Source organism: Bubalus kerabau, chromosome 1 (assembly GCF_029407905.1).
Source record: "Bubalus kerabau isolate K-KA32 ecotype Philippines breed swamp buffalo chromosome 1, PCC_UOA_SB_1v2, whole genome shotgun sequence".
In the NCBI taxonomy this organism is placed as follows: Eukaryota; Metazoa; Chordata; class Mammalia; order Artiodactyla; family Bovidae; genus Bubalus; species Bubalus kerabau.
In genome coordinates, this window is record NC_073624.1 from 12,072,235 (window position 1) to 12,099,300 (window position 27,066).

General features: G+C 43.0%; 1 protein-coding gene across 31 annotated transcripts in view; it reads right to left on the reverse strand.

The window, feature by feature from the left end:
- ERC1 (ELKS/RAB6-interacting/CAST family member 1) overlaps positions 1-27,066 on the reverse strand; it is a 272,013-nt gene that overhangs the window by 104,201 nt on the left and 140,746 nt on the right. For 29 of the 31 annotated variants that reach the window (XR_008710256.1, XR_008710258.1, XM_055567813.1 and 26 more), the window contains one exon: positions 10,836-10,996. Coding sequence is in view for 29 of the 31 variants with exons in the window: in XM_055567813.1 (XP_055423788.1) it covers positions 10,836-10,996 (161 nt within the window). In the remaining 2 variants the exon portion in view is untranslated. Of the gene's footprint in view, positions 1-10,077; positions 10,429-10,835; positions 10,997-18,307; positions 18,509-27,066 lie in introns of those variants that run through there. The other 2 variants (XM_055567925.1, XM_055567991.1) reach the window with 2 other exon arrangements.

Genomic DNA, 27,066 nt, shown 5'->3' on the forward strand with positions numbered 1-27,066 from the left:
TTTGCGACTCCATGAATTGCAGCACGCCAGGCCTCCCTGTCTATCACCAACTCCTGGAGTTCACTCAAACCCACGTCCATCGAGTCGGTGATGCCATCCAGCCATCTCATCCTCTGTCATCCCCTTCTCCTCCTCCCCTACTCCCTCCCAGCTCAGTCTTTTCCAATGAGTCAACTCTTTGTATCAGGTGGCCAAAGTATTGGAGTTTCAGCTTTAGCATCGTTCCTTCCAAAGAACACCCAGGGTTGATCTCCTTTAGAATGGACTGGTGGATCTCCTTGCAGTCCAAGGGACTCTCAAGAGTCTCCTCCAACACCACAGTTCAAAAGCATCAATTCTTTGGCACTCAGCTTTCTTCATAGTCCAACTCTCACATCCATACATGACCACAGGAAAAACCACAGCCTTGACTAGACGGACCTTTGTTGGCAAAGTAATGTCTCTGCTTTTGAATATGTTATCTAGGTTGGTCATAACTTTTCTTCCAAGGAGTAAGCGTCTTTTAATTTCATGGCTGCAGTCACCATCTGCAGTGATTTTGGAGCCCAGAAAAATAAAGTCTGACACTGTTTCCCCATCTATTTGCCATGAAATGATGGGGCCAGATGCCATGATCTTAGTTTTCTGAATGTTGAGCTTCGAGCTAACTTTTTCACTCTCCTCTTTCACTTTCATCAAGAGGCTCTTTAGTTCTTCTTCACTTGCTGCCATAAGGGTGGTGTCATCTGCATATCTGAGGTTATTGAGATTTCTCCAGGCAATCTTGATTCCAGCTTGTGCCTCTTCCAGCCCAGCGTTTCTCATGATGTACTCTGCATAGAAGTTAAATAAGCAGGGTGACAATATACAGCCTCGATGTACTCCTTTTCCTGTTTGGAACCAGTCTGTTGTTCCATGTCCAGTTCTAACTGTTGCTTCCTGGCCTGCATACAGGTTTCTCAAGAGGCAGGTCAGGTGGTCTGGTATTCCCATCTCTTTCAGAATTTTCCATAGTTTACTGTGAGCCACACAGTCAAAGGCTTTGGCATAGTCAATAAAGCAGAAATAGATGTTTTTCTGGAACTCTCTTGCTTTTTCGATGATCCAGCGGATGTTGGCAATTTGATCTCTGGTTCCTCTGCCTTTTCTAAAACCAGCTTGAACATCTGGAAGTTCACGGTTCACGTACTGCTGAAGCCTGGCTTGGAGAATTTTGAGCATTACTTTACTAGCGTGTGAAATGAGTGCAATTGTGAAGGGCATTCAGCAGTACTAAATTCAGAACAGAAACTCTAATGGTGTATGCCACCACCGCCCTATCACAGATAAACAGTCCCGCTTATACCCATTGTTGCCCTCAATGGAACCATACAAATGGCAGCCACAAACAGAAGAAAATGCACTGCTAACAGAAGAAATTATCCTATCCAACATCCAAGCTGAGACACAAAAGACAAAATGCAATTATGTAACCCTGAGTAGCATAACCAATAACTGGTTTAATTTTCCATACTACAAATCCAATCACAAAGTCAATGGAAACATTTTTATATTCCTCAAACATAATCAAATTCCAGTCTATTCAGCTGTTGAAAACACTTTTGGTTATATAATGTATCTCCACAGGAAGGAAGGAAGGCATGATTAGTTCAAGAGAAAGAGCCAGAAAGATAATTGATAACTCTATACAATAAAGCAACTACTCTTTTTTTTTTTTTGAGCAAAAAAAAGAAAACCAAAACAAAACCATAATAGTGCTTATTTAGTTCCACTCCAAGAAATTCCTAGTCTAAAATAAGTTGTACACGTTAAGTTCTGGTAACCCAGAACCCATACAGGAAAAAAGCCTGTGATACGTGCAGGCAAAGGAAAGACTCCTTTTAATAAAGCAACAATGGATTTAGATTACAAGTGACAATAAAAATTGTACTGATAAACTATTTTCCTAGACTTATCTAGAAAGACCAAAGGTACGTCCCTCTTGTTCTCTAAGTTCATAAAGCCTTTAGTATCTCATGACCAGAAAAAATTCCTTACCCTTGATCATCTCAGGTTTGAGATGATCTACTATTTGAGGTTTCTGCAACTGACTCTATGAACCAAGAAACACTGCCACCTTAGATTTCTAATGATAGTTACCAACCTACTTCACATGATGCAGCTGAAACAGTAATCCGAGGGATCTGGTTCATTCATTACAAATGAGACCAAAGACTCTGTCCCAACGGGAAAATAAGAAAGCAGTGTAGCCATGTCAATCACTACATTGTACGAAGTCATAATTATAAAAATTAACATGAAAGAAGGCAAAAATTACAATTTAAGGCAATTACCTCAGGATTCACACGTAACATCCTTGACATGGGCTCGGAGGCCCTGTGTGATGTAAATCTTACCCATCTCGGGCATCCTGAATACTCCACCTCACCTTGCACGCTCATCTCACTGGCCTTCATCAGACCCTTGAGCACTCTCAGCCCACCCACCATTGGGCCTCTTCTTATGCTGACTCCGCTGCCTAGGAAGTTCTGTTTTTCTCCAGTACCTTTCCATCAGACAGCATTCCTACCTATGTCTCAGGTCCTTCTTCGATGTAGATCTTTCAATTATTTCTAGTGGTTTTCCAGCTTAGTGAGCTATTACTAATGTATTAAGACTCCTTCGCTCCTCAATGCACTGTTATTTCTGTGCTTCATTCACGTAGAGGCTGAATCCCTCAACGTGAGTCCTTGACTCTTGTAATGGTATTTTTGTGCAGGGACAGTTGTTCAAGGATGTTTCTGGCAGAGAGAAGAGTGCTAGGGAACCCCAGGTTGCCACTGTGCTGACACCATTTCCAGTCTTAAATGCCACCTCACCCGGAAGATCACAGCAGAGGAGCTCAGATTCCTTGTTAGGAATTTTAATTTAATACTAAACTTATTATTAATTAGATATTACAATCATAACTAAATTCCTACCTGCTTAACATGCCCTCATATCAACAGAGTATTAGATAAAGGGACTGAATATATCTTGTTCAAAATTACACTGATCCAGTACAGTTCCTGAAACACAGGTATTACTATAGACGTTTATTAAAACAGAAGAAAGAAACAAAGACTAGGAAGAAGAGAGAGGGAGAGGAGAGGAGAGAACGGGAACAGTAAGAAATAACTGCAACACTTACTGGAAAAACTGTTCTGCTGTTGAGTATGTTTATGAAAAATAAGCCAAGATATTGCACCACTTTTTGTAATGAAAAAGATGGGCTGTATATATACTAACATAGCATAATTTAGGAGAAGGCAATGGCGCCCCACTCCAGTGCTCTTGCCTGGAAAATCCCACGGACAGAGGAGCCTGGTGCGCTGCAGTCCATGGAGTCGCTGAGTCGGAAACGACTGAGCGACTTCACTTTCACTTTTCACTTTCATGCATTGGAGAAGGAAATGGCAACCCAGTCCTGTGTTCTTGCCTGGAGAATCCCAGGGATAGGGGAGCCTAGTGGGCTGCCGTCTATGGGGTCGCACAGAGTTGGATACGACTGAAGCGACTTAGCAGCAGCAGCAGACTTTAATAAGCTGGACTAAGCATTATGTATCACTCTTCGGACTGCAACGAGATCCAACCAGTCAATCCTAAAGGAAGTCAACCCTGAATATTCATTGGAAGGGCTAATGTTGAAGCTCCAATATTTTGGCCACCTGATATGAAGAGCTGATCATCAGAAAAGGCCCTGATGCTGGGAAAGACTGAAGGCAGGAAGAGAAGAGGGCAACAGAGGATGAGATGGCTAGATAGCATCACCGACTCAATGGACATGAATTTGAGGAAACTCCGGGAGACAGTGGAGGACAGAGGAGCCTGGCAAGCTATAGTCCACGGGTTCACAAAGAGCTGGACAAGATTTAGCAACTAAACAACAACCACCACTCTACTAGCTACAACTTCCCAGAAACCATCAAATGCAGGGACAGACTGATAGAAATATGCTATCAGAGTAACTACTGCTCAACCAAGGTCGGTCTCATGCCCCTAACTCCACTGCAGTTTGAGAAAAGCAAACATGAATATATTTAACACCGTACGAATGGAACAGGGAAGAGAAGTCAGTGGTCCCTTTTTCTTGGAATGCAGTTGTTTCTGTTATAGGGCTCCTGGAAATCCCAGGTTGCCCAAGCAAGCACACTTAAGTGAGAAGGAAGATTCAGACCCTGTGTGTCTATCCTCAAAGTTCACATCAGGAATGACACCCGACTGCTAGAAGTTATGAAACACCAACTTGATTATGAGCCTCCTGAATCCCTGTGAAACGTTCCCCCTCCTCTCAGGATAACATTCCTCATTCTCCCCGTCTGCCCCTCAGCTCCCAGCCTCACTCCCGTGAGAGTTAACTGACTGGCAAGTTTTGAAGAGGGAGATAAACAGGCTCCTTTCAGTCCTTCTGCTCTCCTGCCTTCTACACAGAATGTACGTCCTGTTCTCTGCCTGCAGTCATCAGCTGTGCTCTAATTCAGGAGAGAAACATCACGAAGGCTTGGTCTTGGCTGCAAACATAGTCATGTACTCTAATCAGTTCTATCAGTATGAAGACTGCTGTCGTTGTTGACTCGTTCAGTTGCGTCGACCCTTTGCCACCCCAAGGATGTTAGCCTGCCAGGCTCCTCTGTCCCTGGAATTCTCCAGGCAAGAATACTAGAGTGGGTTGCCATTTCCTTCTCCGGGGGAACTTCCTGACCCAGGGATCAAACCCACGGCCACGTCTCCTGCACGGCAAGCAGATTCTTCACCTCTGAGCTACCTGGGAAGCCCAGAATGCAAGAGGATACCACAGTAATTTCACCTGGAACTTTTTATCGAACCCATGAAACGCACAGGTCTAAGTTAAAAGCCTCTATTTACAACAATTCTTTAAGAAGCTGAGTAGAGAAGGAATACCACAGAGGATATGATCCCTGTGACCTACAGAGCAAGTAAAAATGCTCAGTTTTAAAAACTCTTGGGAAGTATAAAGGAATCACTGATGTAACTAGCCAGTGACCGGTGACTGAAAGGCTGCTCTGGTCTTAGTTTAAAATAAAAACAAAGCACAGCTCTGGAATCTTTCTTATGTTTTAAAAGTGAAAACAAAGACAAGATGGGGAAGCCCCCAGTGCTAAAACATGTTAGGAAGAGAAGATGCTGCTGTGGCCAAGACATGCCTTCACACCCACGACACCCCAGATGAATACAGGGAAGAGTCAGTTCATTCAAAGTCCAATGTGCAGGGCCTCCCTGGTGGCCCACTGGTTGGGAACCCGCCTGCCAATATAGGGGCTGCTGCTGCTGGACATGGGTTCAACTCCTGGTTTGGGAAGATCCCACATGCCATGGAACAACTAAGCCCGTGTTCCCCAACTCCTGAGCACTAAAAATCAACAACTACCTTATCTAATGTGATTCTACAGTCTCACTAAAGCATTCTGTTCAAAACTTCAGAGCAGGGGTATGGAGGTGGGATAAGGTTGGGGTGGTGTCTCATACAAAGACACTGACAACCGCTGACACTGGTAATATAGCCCTCGTCTCCATGACAACAGAGATGGGTGTGAGTGACCCCTGGTGGGTGACACATGGGCTTGGGGGCTGCTGTTCCTCTGGACCCATCTGGGCATCCCAGAATGGTGGCTGCTAAGAAGAAGGATCTGCCCACTGTCCCCGGATGAACTGTCCCCAAAACAAGCATGCTGAAGCACTTCCACTGTTTGCATATAATGGATACATCAAAGTCTGTATGTGTTGTGCAATTATCTGGATACTTTCTAACAGATGGAGCAACAGTAAGAGGGGAGGAAAACACTCCCTCAATTAGCACAGGCCCAACTGGATGTGTACATCTGTTCTGGTGAAGAAGCCCTCTGATGAGGTCCTCTTCCACATCTGGAACCACTGACAGCCTGAGCCACGGGGCTTCATCCCCAGCAGAAGGGGCCGGAGGACCCACTTAATAACACAACGACTTGACCCTGGTGCCTTAGGGTCTTCATACTGAGGGGTTTAGTCACATTAAGCCTGCCTATAAAAGAAAAATAAAACAACTTAAAAAAAAATCAGACCTAGAAATAAAAAGAAATGTCCTCCAGCACAATTTTACGTGGAGAAATGGAAACACACGAGCACAGTGTGACTGTCTTATCTCTCCAAGAGATTAGTGGCTAGAAAGCGTCACTCCTCTAGTTTCTGCTTTCATACAAATGGGTTGTGCAATTACCACATGGAACTAGCCCCCTGAATACCACCTGGTCTACTTCCCAGCAGCAAATTCCACTCCCATGCTTGTCATGGCTCATTTGGACAGCACAGTGAGTCTCCTCTGTGGGCCTGCTCCCAGAGCCCGCAGAGTCTAAGACAGAATGAGATACGAAGGTGTTTATCATGAGGCAGAATGGGACTCGGAGCCAAAGCAACAGGAGCTCTGTATCGTGAGCAGGCTGGGAACAGAAAGGTTTTTTTCTTTACAGTATACTGGAAAAATAAACTATTCCACAACACACACAGAGTTTGGGTAAAGGTGAAAATTCTTAGGCAGAATCAACTCCCCACCTTACAGAAATTTAAGAGAACAAAACAACATTTTAGAAACAGAGACGAAGAAGGGCCAGCACATCTTTCATCACTCCCTCTTGCTGCCTTTCCACATAAAGTTTTGGTTTAAGAGAGTTGTAATTTACCCCATCCCTGAAGAAATGGCAAAAACTTTGCAACAGATGTTCTGTCTAAAAAGTAGCAATCAAAGTCCTTGTTATGGATTTTGAAGACTTCAAGAAGGAAAAGTATGTAAATATACAAAAAATAAAAGGCCAAAAAAATTGACAGAAGGAAAAAACCAAAATTTTGAAAATAAATTTGGTTTAAATGGGAACTTAAATTTCTGATAAATATTATGAACTAAGCCAACATATAAGGACCCTTCCCTCTTGCTCCAGACTCATGAAAACACTCCATAAATTAGAAAATGACAATGAGGGATCAAGCATGAGCTAAAATAACCCAGAAGTGCCCATACTCATGATAGCAGTAACTGAGCTATCTAGAAATAAATCTAATAGAGACGTGTGAGAATTTTGCTGGCAAAATGCACAAAATACCAATGAAGGTCATAGAAGAAAACATAAATGGATAAATAGGCTATGTAAGTAGATAGCAACACTTACTGTTATAAAAATATCTAATTTTGCCTGTTACGTCTATAAAAAATGAAAATTCTTATCAAAGTCCCCAAAGGAATTTTTTTCAAGAAGAATCTAGTCAGTGTCACTATAAAATTTCTATGAAAGAGTAAAGTTCCAGGTGATTCTGACTGAAGAACACTGAGGAGATTTCTATCCAGGGATTGAAACAGGGTCTCCTGTATTACAGGCAGATTCTTTACCCTCTGACCACCTTTACCATTCTTTACTTTCTGCTACCGCAGAAGCCCTGTCCTGTCATACACCAGAACTTAAAACAGTATATAAAACAGTGACCAACTAACACGGCCATACAGGTGAATGGAAAACCACAGAGTCCAGAAACAGACTTAGGCACACACAGGCACCTACCATATTACATGGATGATATTACATGCTTTCCACAGAGAAAAACTGAAATGAAAAACTCGCTTCACATAATACATTTCAGGTATTTTAGGCTTTCAGGAAACAAAACCTTAAGACAAATACAATTCTATACAAATATCTGCCTTTCTCACACACACACACACACACAAGACAATGCATAGACAGCTTGATTCTTTTTCTAAAAAAAGTAAATAAATAATATCCAAACACACATTTGAATCAACCATACTACCCCTGTTCTGTCCCAACGGACAGCCATATTTTATCTAAGACTAATACATGATTATGGAAAAATTAGAAAATGCAAAGAGTATGAGAAAGAAAGAAAAGAAAGATCCATATTTCCACCATTCAAAGATCAGTACTTTTAACATTTTGATGATTATTCTTCCCAGTTTTTATTATCTTTGTTAAAAATACACCCATATATGCACAGAAAAATCAGTTTTATACTGTGGGTTCTGCCTTTTTTTTTTTTTTTTACTTAACATTGTATCGTGACTATTTCCCCAACGTGTAAGATATTTTTTGAATGAGTCAATCACACTTTTATGAGAGAACTGTCCTGTTTTTACTGTCTCTTTTCATAACATTAACTGTCAATTCCAGATTTGGAACACTGGATAAAGGCAATTAAGACACATTCGGGGATTATAAATATTTTATAAGTGAGCTAAGAAAATGCAAACATATAGGAAATATAAACAAGCAAGACAGCATGATAAAAACAAGAAATGGTGAGAGAGAAGAAAGGTGTGCAGGGTAGATGTGGCTGAAGACAAGGAAGACCGACGGGACTGTGGTCTGTCTGGAATGCTGTGAGCTTGAGAGACAACACCAAAGTGATCCCAACCCCCGAGCCCAAGCGGGCAGCTGTGCTCTGGTAGGTTCACTGCAGAGCGTACACTGCCCTCTCCGTGAAGCTAAGCTTAATTTCAAGATCAAACTGCTGTCTCTGCTAGGCAGTAACCACCCTGCTCTGGAGACCAACAGTATCTCCAATCAAACACATATGGCCACAAACATTGAGAAGTAACTTAATTCTTCGTGGAAAATTATACCAACGTCCATGGGTCCTGGGAGAATGTTATTATGTGGAAGAAAAGGCAAAGAGGAAACAGAATGAAGCCAGCCATCACTGCTTCCGCACGCACAGCAAAGACATTCTCTGCTAAGAGGAAGGGTTCACCTGTTCCCCGACAGTGACTCTGGTATAAACTCAGGGTATATGTTACAGATGTTTCCTCGGCAACTGTTCCTATCCTGACAGGCACCCTAACAAAATAGCTTCCTAGAATATTAAGACGGAGAGAAAAGAACTCTAAAGAACTCCGGATCTAAACAACGTTCCACCTGTCTTAAAGGTTTAATGTGCAGAAAGGACAAACAATATGCAAGCTGTTTAAAACCATCAGTGATCTGGTTACAAATCCTCTTAGAACACACAATGGGAGAGTGATTCGGCACAATTCAAAGAATATTTACTGAGTGCCAGTGTGCTGGGTACTGTGCTTGCTGCTCAGAATTCAAGATGAGCAACACTTCCGAATGTCAGGAGTATAGAGGAAGCTGACAAAGTTCACAAATCAATGATTAATGCAATAGGGTAAATCCTACAGAAACAGACAAAATAGCCTAGAAATTTAACGATCATCTGCAAAGTTACATACGAACATCCTTTTCATGTAAATACCTTATACCTTTACCATTCATTTTCTTCATGGTATCTGTTGAAGAACAGCCTTTAATTTTGATGATGTACAACTGATCAATTGTTTTCTTTTATGGTTAGTATATTATATGTACTAAAGAAAAGTTTTCGCCTGTTCCAAAGTTTCCCACTTTCTTCCAGAAGTCTGTGGTTTTTCCTTTTATGTTTAGGTATATGATTCACTTTGAATTAATTTCTGCATATGTATGAGGTCCCTACCTCACTTTACGCTACGGACATTCAGTTGTATCTGCATCATTTATTTTATTTTTTTAACTTTTTATTTTTTATTGGAGTATGGCTGATTAACAATGTTGTGATAGTTTCAAGTGAACAGCCAAGGGACTCAGACGTCCATACACACGTATCCATTCTCCCCCCAAACCCCCTCCCATCCAGGCTGCCACATAGCACTGAGCTGTATCTGCATCATTTAGTGCTTCCCGCTAAATTACACTGGTGCCTGTGACCGTGTACCAGTGGGTCTGTAATATATTCTCTATTCTGCTCCGTTCTTCTACATGTCAGCCTTCACACCCTTCCACACTTTTTATTACTGACTGTGTACCAAGACTACAAGTCAGGCAGTAAAAACTGACTCTGTTTTTTGGCTAGATCCACCACAATTCAATGCAAATTTAAAATTCCAGTTTCGTGAGTTTCTACAAAAAGCTCCCTGTGACACTGGCTGGGATTGTGCTGCAATAATAAATGAACTTGGGGGAAATGGGCAGCTTAAGCTTTGAGTAATTCAAATCATGAACTAGCTATATCCCTATATTTGTTTAGATATTTTTTATTTTCTCTGAGTAATATTTTGTGGTTTTCTATGTAGACATCTTGTGCCACTTCTATTAAATTTATTCTGCAGTGCTTTACGCATTTTGATGTCATCATAAATAACATTTCCTAAAACTTCAGTTTCCATTTGAAAACTGAAAAACAACTGATTTTTATGTGTCGCTTGATGATTATACTGTCAGTGAATAAAGACAATTCTGCTACTTCCTTCTGAATTTTATTATTTCCTGATGTACTGCAGAACTAGGCTCTCTGATATAATAATGAACAAGGGACTGAAGTGGGTATCTTTGGGTCCGTCCCTTCACAATGGCAAAGTGTTCAACTTTCATCATCTGTTTCCTCAACTCCTGGCCCCTGTGGTGACATCACAACAATCACGCCCATGAAAACAACACTGAGGTGTCACAGCAGACCCTCAGCTTCTCTGCACTCTCACAGTCAACATTTACTGATGGTTCAAAGTAGGAGGAAACGAGATGACGTCAGCTTAAAGCGCTGGCTGGGCTCAGAACGTCTATTTACTTTAGGTCAAGGAGATTGTGGATTTAGGAGTTTCAGAGATACAACTGGACACAGATACATACTCTAGAGGACTTATTTTTCAACAAAAAGGAGGCAAAACCTGTTTCTATTTAACCCGATTTGTCCCAAATCTAAGGAGCAGGTTAGCCTTAAGTGGGCCGGGGTAGCCAACGGCCAGAAGAAGAAAGTGCCGAGGACCAGCACTGCTGGCGAGTGGAGAACATGGTAAAAACACTTACTTCATCTCCAGAACTTCCTCCAAGTGCTTCCTTCTCTCGGCCCGGAGGTTGGTCAGATGCGTTTCCTTCTCGGCCAGAGACTGCTGAGTGGAGGACAGCTTTGCCTTCATGGACTCCAGCTCCTGCTTCACCTTCTCCATGGCCATCAGTAACTCTTCCACCTGCGAGGGATACGGAAAAAGACAGAAACTGAGGGCCCAGGTTGGAGACAGTCGGAGGAGCTGGGCAGTGGGCAGCACCTGGGCCAACAACATTGAAGACACGCACGTCGGAAATCCTGCAGTCTCGCTGTATCACACACATGTGGCAGGTAAAGAACTGCATCTCCCATGGCTGCTCTTAATCATTTCCACTTCAAGACACAAAGAACTTAATTTTCTTTTTGATAAATGCAAGAATATCAGTTCAAAAAGTAACACTCTGCCACAGACAACCCCTTTAAAGGAACTTACTTGGAAATAGTCCAGAAACTTCCATGGAAATAACACTATAACGCAGATAAAAATATAAGGACCAAAATCATAATAAACATTTCTAGAAGGGTTTTAGGACATAAAAGCTATTAAACTTGACTAATACCAGATGCAGAATAAATATAAATGAGTCACTTTTATTTGTTCAAACTGAGGTTCTTCTGTTTACACCATCACCAAGAATTTTGAGCTAAAGAAATAGCTAGAATTTAATCAGATAATTTCTTGCTCTAAAGCCAGGTAGGTAGAGTTTTCTCAAGAAAGGCAGGAAGAAAAGAAGAAATGTATCTCTACGACCAGATGGAGAAGAGACAGGATGCTCGAGAAAGACCTGTAAACACACCAGAGAGAAAGAGGACAGATGCTGAGAAGAAACAGGAAACTAGGAGAGCAAGGCCAGAGCTTTATCAGTTATCATGTGGTTCCAAAAATTAGAATTATTTAAATAAACAAGAGGCCAAAATATGTGGAGAAAAAGTATCTGTTATCACCTAAAAGCAACCTCAGCAAGATAACCAAACAGCCAAGTATACCAATCAGAATATTACTGACAAGAAATAATCTTGGTTATTAATACAATCCTTTTCAGAGGTAAAGGTGAGTGTAAGTAGTTTGGTAACAGCAGACTCACTGGAAAAGACCCTGATGCTGAGAAAGACTGAGGACAAGAGCAGAAGGGGACAACAGAGGATGAGACAGTTGGATGGCATCACTGACTCAATGGACATGAGTTTGATCAAGCTCTGGGAGATGGTGAAGGACAGGGAAGCCTGGCGTGAGCAGTCCACGGGGTCACAAGGAGGCGGACACGACTGAGCGACTGAACAACAACAAATAGCTGTTAAAAACTAACTGTAAACAGATACATTTAGTTTGCTGGCACTTGAATTACTTTGAGTATCTTTTCAGAAGTGGTCAAGTTACTGTTCTCAGCTAATAGCATTATGACTGTCCCACCTGCTCTGAAGACTTGTGTTATTATGCAGATCTCCTCGGATATATACTCACATATCTCCAAGCTTTACAACAGAAAAGCTTTGCCTTTTTGAAGACTGTCAATAAAGATGACTCCGCATTATCAGTTTAATTCATATCCTGTCTTTCACTGCTCCAGGCAAGCTATGGTATCAGTTTCTTAGGTAACTTGAAGGGGTACCTTATACATACACAAGCATGTATAATACATTATTTCTCCTCTTTCTATACAAAGGTAAGCCCACTCTGAAAAGTGAATGTTATAGTCGCTCAGTCGTGTCTGACTCTTGTGACCCCATGGACTGTAGCCTACCAGGCTCCTCTGTTCATGGGATTCTCCAGGCAAGAATACTGGAGTGGGGTGCCATTCCCTTCTCCAGGGGATCTTCCCAACCCAGGGATCAAACCCAGGTCTCCTGCATTGCAGGCGGATTCTTTACCAACTGAGCCACCAGGAAAGCCCCAAGCCCACTGTACTCATACTCTTATGTATCTAAAACTTTTAGTAAACCTTTATTGAGCTAAAAACACACAAGTAATAAATGTACAATCTGAAGAGTTCTAAGTGAACAAATCTATGTAAAGAGCTTGCAAACCAACAACCAGAATATCAGCAGGACCCTCACCCTCATACCCTTTTATAGGTAAAGTATAACCATTACTGCAACACTCTAGTCTATTTGTTTTAAGGTTATATAAATGGAATTACATAGTATATACTTTTAAGCACTGGTGTTATATCTGTGAGATTCATCTACATTGCTTGGTGAAACTGTAGTTCTGTAGTTCTCATGACTGTATGATATTCCACTGTGTGAAAACAGTTGGATTTATTGTGCCAAACTACAGCAATTCATCTTCTGATGATACCAGTATTGTAATCCTGGAATAAGCCTCACTTCAAGCATTTCTTTTTCATATACACCACTTGTGGACTGGCAATATTCTGTTTAGGAATTTTTATATTTATGTTCATGGTTGAGACAGGCCTAAACTTTTCCTTTCCCGCATTAGCTCTGTCAAGTTTTGATGGGAAATTATGCTGGCCTTATAAAACATGTCCCTCTTTTTATAGTTTCTGGAATTGTTACTGTAAGAATGAAATTATCTGCTCCTTTATGTTTATTAAAAATCACCAATATAACTCTCTGGGCTTGAAATTTGTGGGAAAAAATTTTATTACCAATTCTTTTTTTCCAGGTTTTCTTTTTCATATTTAGCTAGTTTTGCTAAAGTTTCATTTTTCTTGGCATTTGTTCATTTAGCCTAAGCCTTCAAATATACTGGCAATGATACCCCTGTTCTTTTTAATACCTGCAGGACTTATGAGCCCTGTATCATTCCAACAGTTGCTCACTGAGCCTTCTTTTTCTCTTTAGTCTCACCAAAGGCCAGTTAATTTTCTTAGTGTTTTCATAGGACCAATTTTGGGCATCATGGACCCTTTTTAGAAAAAGAGAGAACTGATTGTCTGTTAGACTCTTCACCTTAGGCTACCATGGACCTTTTCTTCCATCCTGCCAAGACGAAAACCCAGCATTTAAGTTCAACAGCTTAACAATAACTTATCTTTGAATTCCTTCTCAATTCACCCCCTGGCCTGAGAATGTACTACATTCTTGACAATATATGAATGCATATTTTATTAGCCATCCTCAGTTGTTTCTCTGGAATTATTTTCCCAGCATCTACTCTGCCATGGTTACAGACATGTGCTACCTTTCATTCCAAAGTTACACTCACAGAATTCTGCTTGTTAGTAAAACATTACTTTCTTAAGGATTGCTTAATTTCCCATCCATTTGAGTGCCAGACCCTCAAGGTAGTTCCACCTCAGATCATACATATCCAAATAGCTTTTAAAGCATTTTGGCATCTAATGCAAGAATGGTCCTGTAAACCAGGACTTCCAACTAATCACCTGATTTATACTCTGGCTCCAAGCCAGGGAAACAGCTTCAAAGCCAAACTGAAATTCTTCATTTTCTGTTACTTTTCCACAGGCCCAGAGAACACAGTTAGCTGGCTCCACTCGGACATTCATCCCGTTTCATGCCCACCTTACAACAGTTGTTATGTAGTTTTGGGTACAGATGCCGTAGTCATGTATGGATGTGAGAGTTGGATCATAAAGAAGTCTGAGCGCCAGCTGCTTTTGAACTGTGGTGCTGGAGAAGACTCTTGAGAGTCCCTTGGACTGCAAGGAGATCAAACCTGTCAATCCTAAAGGAAATCAATCCTGAGTATTCTTGGAAGGACTGATGCTGAAGCTCCAATACTTTGGCCACCTGATGCAAAGGGCTGACTTATTGGAAAAGACCTTGATGGTGGGAAAGATTGAGGGCAGGAGGAGAAGGGAGTGACAGAGGATGAGATGGTTGGATGGCATCACCGACTCAATGGGTATGAGTCTGAGCAAGCTCCAGGAGACAGTGAAGGATGGGGAAGCCTGGCGTGTTGCAGTCCTTGAAGTCACAACTTAGCGACTGAACAACAATTCAGACATGAAGGTAATGAAAGCTGAGTAGAAGAAAAGAAGTAATACACACCACACCAAACAATGAAGAAATTCTCCACGAATTTAAAATGTGCTTCGGGTCACAGTACGATTTTCAAAAGCACATGTTTTAAGACATTAAAAAAAAAAAGTCCAGACCAGAGCAGGGATTCAAGTATGTAACCTAAACTGGCTCCACTAAGACATTAAGGAGGGAGCTCTAGGCGGACAGCGTGCAGTGCCAGCAGCACCAGATGGTTTGCTTAAATCACAAGCTAATAAACTTCGACTCAGAATCAGAAGGGAACAAGTTACGGCTTCACCACGGGCCGGTTTCCCTAGGCAGCAAAGAGCCTGGGTGCCGCGGGGCTGGCAAAGCTGTGTCTCCACGTTTCCCACAACCAAGAGCAAAACGCTGTCTGCAGTTTTCAGGATGCTTCTGGAAAATCTTGTTAGAATTTCTTGGGAAGATAAGCAGCCTAAGTCTCCAAACAGAAAAGGAAAATAATCAGAAGAAAAAAGGAAGGGCACAAAAAGAAGATTATTTAGAGGTTAGGCATTCACTGATAAGTCAGATTTTCACACGGCAAGTCCACTCGTTTTCCTGATTTCAACAAAATTCTAGATTAAGACTCACTCTGCTACACAATCACCAAAAAAAAAAAAGTCACCTAGCTCCTGAGTTGAGAAGGCTGAGTGAAGCATGAATGAGAACAGACACACAGACCTACACGTACACATTCCACTACCTTCTCCTAACAAACTGCTGCAGGTGTCTCACAATCAGTACTCACAGGAGAATTTGAATTTATAGAATTCCCAAGAGATTTATGCTAGCATTTATATAAGAAATCTTCTCTTTATCCCAGGATGTTCTTCTGGCCAACGCATGGTACTTCTTTGGTAAGACATACACCAGCAGTGTACTACTTTATGAATATGGAACAGTTACAGCTATTACAATAAGAATAACAGTGACTGATACTATTTGAGTCCTTTGAAATGCTCTAAGCACTTTATATGTGTTGTCTCATTAAATTCTCACAAGGATCCTATGAGGTAGTATTAATATTATCCTCAATTCTACCGAAGAGGGAATGGCGTTCAGCGGGTTTAAGTGCCTCATTCCGGGTCACACGGCCAGAGGAGGCAGAGCTGGGATTCCGTCTGAGGCAGTGAGGTGCCACTGCGTGCACAGATGCTGCTGCTCTGCCGTAGGGCAGCCATGTCCAAAACAGTCCTAAGACAGCTTTCCACGACTGCATCTAATGATCCCTCCGGGGAGCATTCCCAGGCCCACTTCTGCATCTTTCTATCCTTCTTTTCCCCCCCTTTTCTTCCCCCATCCAGATAATCCTCCCCCATGTGCCAGGCAGAGTGTTATACCACCAGGGCTTGACAGACATACATGCTTCCCGACTGCCCTTGTGCTCAGAGTCCACACAAAGATACAATCATTCATTAATCACATTCAGCAATGTGCAATCATGAATAGATTCATGTAAGGAAGCACAGGATGCCATGAGGATAAGCAGCGTGAGGCCTTCATCCATGCTGTGGGGGACCAAGGGAAAGATCCCCCAAGGAAGTCAAGGAGCTGGTGCGGAGGAAAATAGTACTCCAGCCCCTGGGCCTGGCGTGTTTAGAAGCCCTGAAGTGCGAAAGTGCATGTCTATCTGAGAAGACAAAAAAGATGAAAGCAAAGCCCTGAGAACATGGGAAGAAGGGAGGCCATGTGCAGCAGAGGCAGGAAGCGGTCAGACGCAGAAGGACTGAGAAGTCCTCACGAGGGGTTTGGGCTTTTCTCCCCAAAGCAACAAGAAGGTACCGAAGGACGGGACGAAACAGGAGCAAGAGGATTTCGAGTTAAGATCAGGATGACTAAAACAATGGACCAAGGAATCTAAGCTGAACAGAGAGGGGCTAGGATAAAGTGCAAAAAGACACAGGGGCTCTAACGACACACAAAGACAGCTGTCGTGGGACCTTGAAAGCTGAGGTGACAGGAAAAGTGATCTGAGAGGAAGGCGCTGTCATGAGGCGGTTGGAGGTGGACTACGGTAATAAGGTCAAGGATGTCTGATGTGGGATGAAGAAAGGCCGTGGAGGCCGTGACCTCTCGGGCCAGGAAGTGGAGAGGACAGACAGATTGGTCATCCATGTGGGTGCTCAAGTCAGCGAGGCAGGAAATACTTCACAGAAAAGCTTCACACCACAGCTGAATAGCCTGAGCCCTGAGGAAGCAGAGGCTCCCATAAGGCTGTGCTGGACAGCGGTATGAAGGGCAACAGGAAACAGGACAGCTGAGAGTCCGTCCTCCAACCCCGAGGTGCAGAATAAACATTTGCTGATCACCAGATGGGCTTGCCAGGTGGCTCAGAGGTAAAGAAACCACCTGCCAGCTCAGGAGATGCAGGTTCGATCCTTGGGTTGGGAAGATCCCCTGGAGAAGCACATGGCAACCCACTCCAACATTCTTGCCTGGAGAATCCCATGGTTGGAGGAGCCTGGTGGGCTGCTGTCCACAGGGTCACAAAGCATTAGACACAACTTGGTGACTAAACAACGGCCATGATCACCAGAAAGGGTTGTCAGGAGATCCCAGGGGAAAGGCCAGATTAATAGGCAAAGAAGGTCAAAGTGGCTCCAGAAGTAAAGTAAGAAGGTAAGTGCCAGGGCCTGGAGCAGAGCAGACACTCAGTGAATATTTGCTGAAGGGGTGAAGGAAGAGACATCTGTTTACAGATTCATAAAAGGGAAAAAGGAAACATAAAAGGGAAAAGAGGAGCTGAAGAGCTAGATTAAGGCAAGAAAGCCCTGAATAGTGTGGGGGTGATGGAGCAGAGCTCAGATGATCAGGGGCTGAGGCAGACGGGGTCTGGTAAAATCCAAGATGAGAGGAACAGTAAAACTAACTGCACTAGGTTCCCTGAAGAGGGCGGGCACTTCAAAATGAATCAGATGCTACCAAAATAGGAACTTACAAGTTTTGTTTAGTTTCCATTTAAATGCACATGACTTATATGATAGCCTTAGTTTTAACTTCCTATGCTGTTTATTGAAAATAAGATATAAGTGATTCTTGAGGTGACCTAATGGTAGCAAAGAGCACTGAATTAAGCAGCGTGTTCTCTGGGAACTGTCAGATACCACTGCTGTCTGTTAGCCTCCTGACACTATGAGGAACCCAAACTTTAGCACAAGTCGCAAAGAAGAAACTGCAGAAACTTCCACTTGGCTGGGGAGTCCCTTGATTTCTTGCCTTCTGATGCACTGCTGGATTTCTCCAACAGTGCCAAATAAAATCAGCAAATGATGAGACTCCCCTGGTGGTCCACTGGCTTAGACTCCATGCTCCCAGTGCAGTAAACCCAGGCCTTGGCCAGAGGGCTAGAGCTCACATGTCCTAACTACAACCTGGTGCAGTGACATGTGTTTAAAAAATATACATATATTTTAAAAAAATCAGCAAATGACACTTTAAATAACTAATGTGCTCCCATGGGTGAGAAATGTACAAAAAAAATTTTTTTTAATGTCCTTCAAAATAGGCTTCACATTCCCCTAGGATGCTCCATAATGTCTGATGCTGCATGTGGCTCCCGAACACCCATACAGTTAAAGCCAACTCGCCAAGAAGCTAGATTCACGTTGACTGGCTGTGCCCCTCCGCTGGCGGCTGCCTTTACCTTTCCAGGAATAGCACGCTGTGGCTGACACATCTTCAACTGGAGATAAATTTGAAAAGAGTGGAAACACAATAACGTGAAAGAAATGCTTCTTTTTCAAGCCGTCTCAATTTTCGCAGAGGGCGTGGGTAGATAAATCCTATATTAAGTACTCATTACTCCAGTGTGGAGCCTGAAAACTCAGACATCAATAAAATGTGGGTGCATGTTATTAAAGCAAAGCAAAAACGTCCTCCTGCTGGGAGAACTTCCATCATCTGAGTCACAGAGGCTGGAAAGAGGCTGTGGAGGGGCCAATGTTTATCTCATGATCGATTCTATTTAGGTGATTTCCTGGTAACACAACATCAAAACTAAGAGCTCAAAATCTGAAACACTGAAAACTATTTTTTTTTTTTTTTGCGGAGACCATTACTTGATTAATTTCTCCTATAAAATGCTTATTTTAGCAACAAATAGCTTGTACCAGAATCAAGTAAAATATAAAATTAATAATTTCCTGGGTCTACATAAACTGCATGGCTCCTCTTCTATACCTGTGAGAAAGGAGGGCAGAGATAATCTAGATGACTTTACATTTTCTTTCTCCAGTGAAGAAGACGCAGCAACCATCATTTTACCTCTTCTGCACCTGGGTAAGTTAACTCAGGAAAAGAAACACAAAAAGAACCAGGACAAGACTTCTCCTTGAACTGCGAGCTCTGGTAAGTTCTCTCCTGAAAAAAATTTTTTTGTGCACTGCTGGAAAGTCAAAGTGAAAATGTCAGTCGCTCAGTTGAGTCGGACTCTTTGTGACCTCATGGACTGTAGCCCGCGAGGCTCCTTTGTCCATGGAATTCTCCAGGCAAGGATACTGGAGTGGGTAGAGCCATTCCGTTCTCCAGGGGCTGTTTCCGACCCAGGGATTGAACCCGGGTCTCCTGTGTTGCAAGTGGATTCTTTACCACTTGAGCCACCAGGGAATAGATACAGAACACACCAGGACACAGAAGACGCTAGGAGGGCTGTGCAAGCTGTCTAGGTTTTGGGGAAGACATTTCCTTAAAGTTAGTTGGCTACACATATGTATAGAATCTAGAAAAATGATACTGATCAACCCATCTGTGGGGCAGGAACAGAGACACAGACACAGAGAACAGACTTGTGGACCCAGCGGGGGAAAGGGAGGGTGGCGTGAACTGGGAGAGCAGCACTGACATACAGACACTCCCATGTGTAAACAGACAGCTGTGGGAAGCTGCCGTGCAGCACACGGAGCTCAGCTTGGTGCTCTGTGCTGACCCAGAGGGGCGGGGTGAGGGGTGGGTGGGAGGCTTAAGAGGGAGGGCATATATATATATATATATGTATAGCTGACATACTTTGCTGTACAGCAGAAACTAACACGACACTGTAAAGCAATTATCCTCAAATTAAAAATAAATTTAAAAATTTATATGGTCACTTCACAGGGAGAAAACCTTAATTCAACTTTATTACAGAAAACAACAGTCCTCTTCCTAGCATGAAGTCAGAACATTTAGAGCTAGAGCCCCCTCCTCTAAGGTCAAATGCACAATCTGCATGAAACAGTTTCAGACTGTTTCCTTAAGTTTTCACCAATAAAAACAAAAACTTATTGACATTTTAACTGGAAATTTTAAACCCTATCATTTGTACTGCTAAAAAAAACATCAAGCAGCTACCTAGAAGTAAAAAGTGCTACTTCATTAATTAGAGATATATGTTGTAGAGAAAACATGATTTCAATATAACCCTTGGAAAAAATGGTTACAAAGAAAATACTGGCAAAAGACAGTTATTTGTCTGTATAAAAAGTTTATTATTAGCTAAAGGAGAAAAGTAAAAGTGTGGGATTTAATGTCTGGCAACCCAAGGACACAAAGAGAGAACTCACACGTGAGCATGCACACACTCACAGACACTACACAGGATTGTTCTGGTCCGGCCGTAATAAACGAGGCTCAACATCTGTGTCCTGCCTTTACAGAAAACCAGAACACCTGTCGGGGTGATAACTGACTCCACACAGGTGAGAGCACAGAGGCCTAGAGGCACTAGGGGCCTCACCCTCCATCACAGCTAACAAACAGAAGACGACACAGCACCCATGTCACCTGATTCTGGCTCAGAGCCCTGCACACCTTCATTCACTCAAGAGGGTGGAGGCCATAGGAAGAGACCACTGAGCACCGAGGCAGAGCTTGGGCCATGCCACACACACACACACACACACACACACACACACACACACGAGAATTCTCTGCTGTGCAAGACCAGCCCCGCTGTGCAGATTTCTCTAGGAAAATAGGTTTCATTAAAAACATCCAGGAAGGCGCAGCCAAGAGGAACATAAACTGCATATAAACACCAGCGGGAAGCCATCTGGCTCCCACGACTGTACCTTTGTCTGCATTTTGGATGACTGCCTCTGTCGTCAATAACTCAGTTTATCAGACTGCTCAGGAGGAGAGTCCAGGGTAAGGGCCAAACACCCCGAGAACGCAGTATGAGCAAACAGATCATCATCCGTCGCAGACCTGCCAGGAAGATTCCGTAAGCGCCTCCCAGTACAGCAGTCACACGTGGTGGACACAAGCGTAACAACTGCTGCTTGGAAATCCAGGATCTACAGACTGCGGCCCTCAACTCTGGGCTCAACGCGAGGCATGCCAAAGTTTTATTCCTTCTCCACTGCAGTCACTATTTTCTTTTCTTATTTTATTTTTAAACTTTACAAAACTGCATTAGTCTTTCCAAACATCACTATTTTCATTTAACTTCTGAAAATGCAGATGTGGTCTTTTTGTTGAATAAAAAGAAAAAAAATCAAGCTGAAATTCAGAAACATACTTCCTGAAGTTCCAGGATAAATATAAGCATGTACTATTTTATCAGAAAGCTTCTAAAAGGAAGACGGGAACAGAGAAAGACAAAAAGAAGTTGTCTTTTAAAGAATTACTTCACAAATTAAAGTGATTCTTAATTTCTTTTTAAGAATTACTTTACAAATTACTGATGAATATAGGGATTTTTTTGTGGGGGGGATCATAACCATCACATGTGTTATTTCCTGGGGGCTTCAGTTTTCCTTTCTAATTTCTTTAGCTGTTGTCTACTGACCCCATCTGGCAAAACGAGAGAGGAAGTTATACTGGCCCAAGCTTCTGGTAAGTCTAAATTATTCATTTTATGTAGGAAGAAACTAAGAAAACAGAAGCTCAGGGTGGAAGAATTTGAGGGTTTCTTAGTTTAACCCTTCTACAATACATATGGTAAGAGGGGAACCCCGTAAATTACAAAAGGTCACGGCACTCTATTAATAACTGGAAGACCTCACGTTGCTGCCTTTTCCTTGTTATCATAAAGATGCTTGTTAGGATTCTGATCTGCTATTACAAGTTTTATTAAAACTGAGATTTCTGCTTGCTTGCTTGTTCAATAATGATACAAAGATTATTTCAAAAGTGTATCCAGCATAACTGGATAAGATTTTAAATAGAACAAACTTAAGTTTTTAAGTACAGAGTTAGTAAATATAGAGAAATGTCAGTTTAAACCACGCCAATCAGCCTTGAGATCATAGGTTGTTGCTGTCTCTCATTCTTACGATCAACATCCAGAACTAGTTTCTAACTAAAGGGGGATAAAAATTACAAGGAGAGACTGAAGGACAGTTTTTAAAACACACTGAGAGTTTCATTTTAATTTACGTCTGATTTATTCCGCATTTGTGAAGGTGACTACGGCATTCAAACACTTTCAACTCTTTTTCGAATGTTCGCTGAGACACTCGAGTCTTTAGACTTGCTGTTATTTGAACATATTTGGGTGATTTCCACCAACAAGTGGATTGAAATGCAGAATAATATTGGGTTGCCATCACTGCAGACTGTATCATTCCTTTAACTTAACACGCATTTCATACATCTCTCTAAGATCAAAAGGAGAAGTCTAAACACAGAGATTTCTGCTACGGCTGGGTACGGCGTTTAACTGCTTCTTTCAACCAGCCAGAGATGGCAGGACCCTCCTTTGAAGTGGCAGCACTGGTGGCCTTTGAAGTCCCCTGTCAACTGTAGAGAGGCTCTGGTAGGGTTTGCCTTGTAGCCAGCTGTCACCGTGAAGGCAGACATGACGTATTTCCAGCAGTCTCACTTCAGTCTGTCAAGTGCCTCATTTCATAACCAGTCACCATAACAAAGGAGACCCGAACTCGGACACCAGAGCAACCATCTACAATGAAACTTACTAGGTGCATCTTGAAGGAGCCTAATTTAAATGCTGGAATGATTACACACAGCGAAGAGATCATGGCTGCGAATTTAACTGTCACATCTCCTCAGACCCTTGAATGTTAAACACGTAGCTTCCATATGTTTATCAATAAAATGTTTAATGACAACAGCATCTTCAGTGTTTGCACTGATGAAATATGATGAAGTCTGCAGAAATCAGTGAACTGCTTTAAAAGCACAGTTTACATTGCTGACAACCAAACTTTCTTACATTGTTGTTGTTCAGCTGCTCAGTTGTGTCCGACTCTTTGCAGCACGCCAGGCTTCCCTGTCCTTCACTTCACAAACCCCTATCCTGGAGTTTGTTCAAACTCATGTCTATTGAGTTGGTGATGCTATCTATCTTATCCTCTGCTGCTCCCTTCTCCTTTTGCCTTCAATCTTTCCCACCATCCGAGTCTTCCAATGAGTAGGCTCTTCCCATGAGGTGGCCAAAGCAGTGGAGCTTCAGTTTCAGCATCAGTCCTTGCAATGAGTAATCAGGGTTGATCTCCTTTAGGACAGACTGTCTTGCTGTCCAAGGGATTCTCAAGAGTCTTCTCCAGCACCACAGTTTGAAAGCCATCAATTCATATGACATCTCATATTTCCCCATTATTTCACAGCATACGTTTCTAGTCATTTACTAAAGCTGTCCAAACTATCTTCAAGAGGAAAACCTGAAAGTAAATTGGAAAATTATGGACAGACTACGCTCCTGCACTGACCTAAGACATGCTCTCGGAGAATGAAGAATCCGGTGGCCGGAATGATGACCACATGGCCTGCCTGTTAGTAGGCTGTGGCAGCCTCAGCTGATGCAGATGCTACAAATTCCAGGCCAGGTGAGGGGAGGGGACAAGGATTTTCTCAAGGGACAAAGATTTTCTCAAGTGACAAGGATGAAAACTTGTATGAAGCATACGTATGAAAACGGTTACTTAAGCATGTCACCACTGTTGCCGGATCAACCAGGTAGGGTCTATGGATTCTAAGTTTCTTTGGGGCCTTGGACTGGTGGGACCAGCCCTCCCTATGGGGCTGTCAAGGGCCATGGTGGAGACAAGAGAAGTGTCAGGTTGCTGATGTCTACTGACTGCCTGTCTCTAAGTGCTGTATACACACAGCCTCTCCTCACGTGGCAGGTGCACCATGTTACGCCAGCACCTTCGCAGCACTACGTACACACCAGTGCCCTTCTCCGACCGCTCAAGGAGCTGAGGCAAAGCAACTCGCCTGAGGTCACAATCTGTAAGTGGTGGATCCATAATTCCAACCAAGGCGTCTAGCTCGAGAGCCCACTTCTTAGCCACCAGGCACGACGGTTTCCCTGCAGCTCTGGAGGGGCCTCTGAACCCGAGTCACAGCACAGAGTCTCGGCACCTGAGCTGTCACTCCTGCCCTTCTCGGACTCGACTCCCCTCCCACCAACAGCGCCTAAGTTCCGCAGGATAAGAGCGCTTTCTCAGATGAGATGAAAAAGCCTGAGGGAAAGACTGGTTGGACGGTGAGAAATCAAGAGCTCTGAATTTGGATGGCTTCTGGTTGAGATGGCAGTGAAATACTGGAGTAAAGATACACGGCCGATATGAAGGAGACTTCGCTTGCATCTCAGATGAGAGAACTGAGCTGAAAATACAAACCTGATGTGGTCACAATTCTACCACCATATAATACAGCTAACATTCTTCAGCAAAGCCCAAAGAATAACCTAGAATGGATAAATAAACAAAGCCTCTTCTTTGCCTGACACTAAATAAGACTGAGCGCGTGCATAAGCCACCTCCTCCAGGAAGCCTTCTGTGAATCTCTCTGCACTGGATTACATGCTGCCCTTCTGCTTCTAGTTTTTTTTTTTAAGTGAAAGTGGGTTTATTTAGAGAGACAGACGCATTTCATGGGCACAACGCTGTCCCTCTCAGAAGGTGAGAGTGGTCTTTCCTCTTCTACTTGTAAAGCCCTCTATTCAGATCCTGACCAGTGGCACTTAGCAAACTGAACCATGATTAAAGACAGGTTCATTCTCCAATCTTTCCCAATAAACGTGAACTTCCTGAGGCACAGGCTGTATCCTGTATCTTCTTGTTTTCAATGCTCAGTATCTGGAAAAATATATGGTATTCAATAAATGCTTATGGAAAAGGCAGCATAAGTGAAAGTATTTTATTTTCTGAGCATGACTATCAATTTAAACATGAGGAAAATATAATTTGCTATAAATACTCAGATCAGTACAGGATTAGGTTTATAAAACCAGATTACAAGCTATCCATTTTGGCAGCAGCTGAAAGTAAGAAGACGATGGGAAGGCTGGGGAGTCCAGTCACAAGCCCACTGCTGCACCGTCTTCTCCAGGCCGCCCAGCTACCAGCCCTGCTTCATGGCGCTACCCGGTCCGTGTGAAACAGTGCTCTCTCTATCACGGCGATAACTGCTATGGAACTGACTGGGCAGACTCACAGCCGTAGGGGATTTAATAAATCCTTAAGAATAAAAACTCTGATGCTGGGAGAGACTGGGGGCAGGAGGAGAAGGGGACGACAGAGGATGAGATGGCTGGATGGCATCCACGACTCGATGGACATGAGTTTGAGTAAACTCTGGGAGTTGGTGATGGACAGGGAGGCCTGGGGTGCTGTGATTCATGGGGTTGCAAAGAGTCGGACACAACTGAGCGACTGAATTGAAGAATAAAAACAGGACACCTGGCAGCAGCCACTGTGCAGATCCCACCCGCCTGCGTTGAGCGCCCCTTCCTCTGCAATCACACCTGACAAACCAGAGTGAGGAAGACAGAACCGCAGAGAAAAATTTACCACCTTCAGAAGTGACAATCGAGCAGGAGAAGCAAGCAGGCGGGCTGTAACGAGGCGTGTGCTGCCCATATGCACCAGGCACTACACAAAAGGAAGCGGCATCACGTTCAGGCGACTGTGCTGCCCATGTTCACACCAAAGAACCAAAAACTACTGGCAAGGAGGTGCGCCTGCCTCTCCCTTCTGCCGGCCTAGCTGACCGGGACGGGAGAGGACTTGCAAGCTGAAGGGAGCACCTCGGGGCACGACAGGGAGACCTGGAGTGGAGACGACAGTGGTCCAAGGTGTCCTGCAGGCTGTGAAACGCACTTCAGTCAGGTGTCACATTTTTGTTCAAATAATTTTTAAAATCTGTACAATTTTAATATGCAAATAAAAATGTTTTAAAAATCTGTGTTAAAAATAAAAAAGATATCCAGCAAACCATTGGTAAAACCTCATTATCTTCTAGGTCAAGAATTTACACTTAACACACATGCCAAACAATGGCAAAATGGCAATTAAAAAAAAAAAGTATTGCTATTATAAATGAGCTCTGAAAGTAAAATAGGTAGTGAGGTGAAGTCGCTCAGTCATGTCCGACTCTTTGCAACCCCATGGGCAGCAGCCTGCACCAGGCGCCTCTGTCTACCACGTGTAAAACAGATAGCTAGTGAGAAGCCATTACATAGCACGGGAAGCTCAGCCTGGTGCTCTGTGATGACCTAGAAGGGTGGGACGGGATGGCAAGGGGGGGCCAAGAGGACAGGTGTGCACATACAGCCAAGCCATGCGGTTATACGGCAGCAACCTGCACTGCTGTATATCACAACGTTATAAAGCGATTATACTCCAAAAAAACAGACGAAGGGACTTTTAAAAAAGTAAAACTCAGAACTCATGCACATATTAGTCATATTGAGAGGAGATATTTTCATTGCTCAAAATATTAAAAAAAATATACTTTAGGAACAGATATAAACCCAACTTACTGAGTGACAAGGAAAAAGTCTTGCTATTTTAGAGGCGTTCTTTAACATTTAGTTAGCAATGTGCTCTTTTAGAAAATAAATTTACTCTGGAAGAATACCAGCAAAGATATTTACAACATTCAAGCGCTAAAAAACAAAAACAAAACCATGTCCAAAATTTTACCTTCACAGCAAGATTGCTGAAGGTAGACGTTGCTTCTACCCCCCGGCAACTCTGAAACTGGTTTACAAGAGAGCAATTTTTTACTCTGTGTTCATACAGACTCTCGAACAAAACACAAAACCTGCCACAAGTTGAGCAGAGTGAAGTTTCAGAAGAAGAAAATCATGTGGAAAAGAACAAATCAAAGGTGAGAGAACCCCCCGAGTTTCCCCCTCAGTATGATTGAGTCCCTTCATCCTCTCCATCTGCTAACACAGGTGAGGGGAGGGCTTCCTTCCCTGGATCATTGCCCCGCCTCCCTAAGTGTGGGGCGTGGTCTCCACGTAGGGCAGCAAGTAGCAGGAACACTGGTAAATAAGGGGGTCCTGTT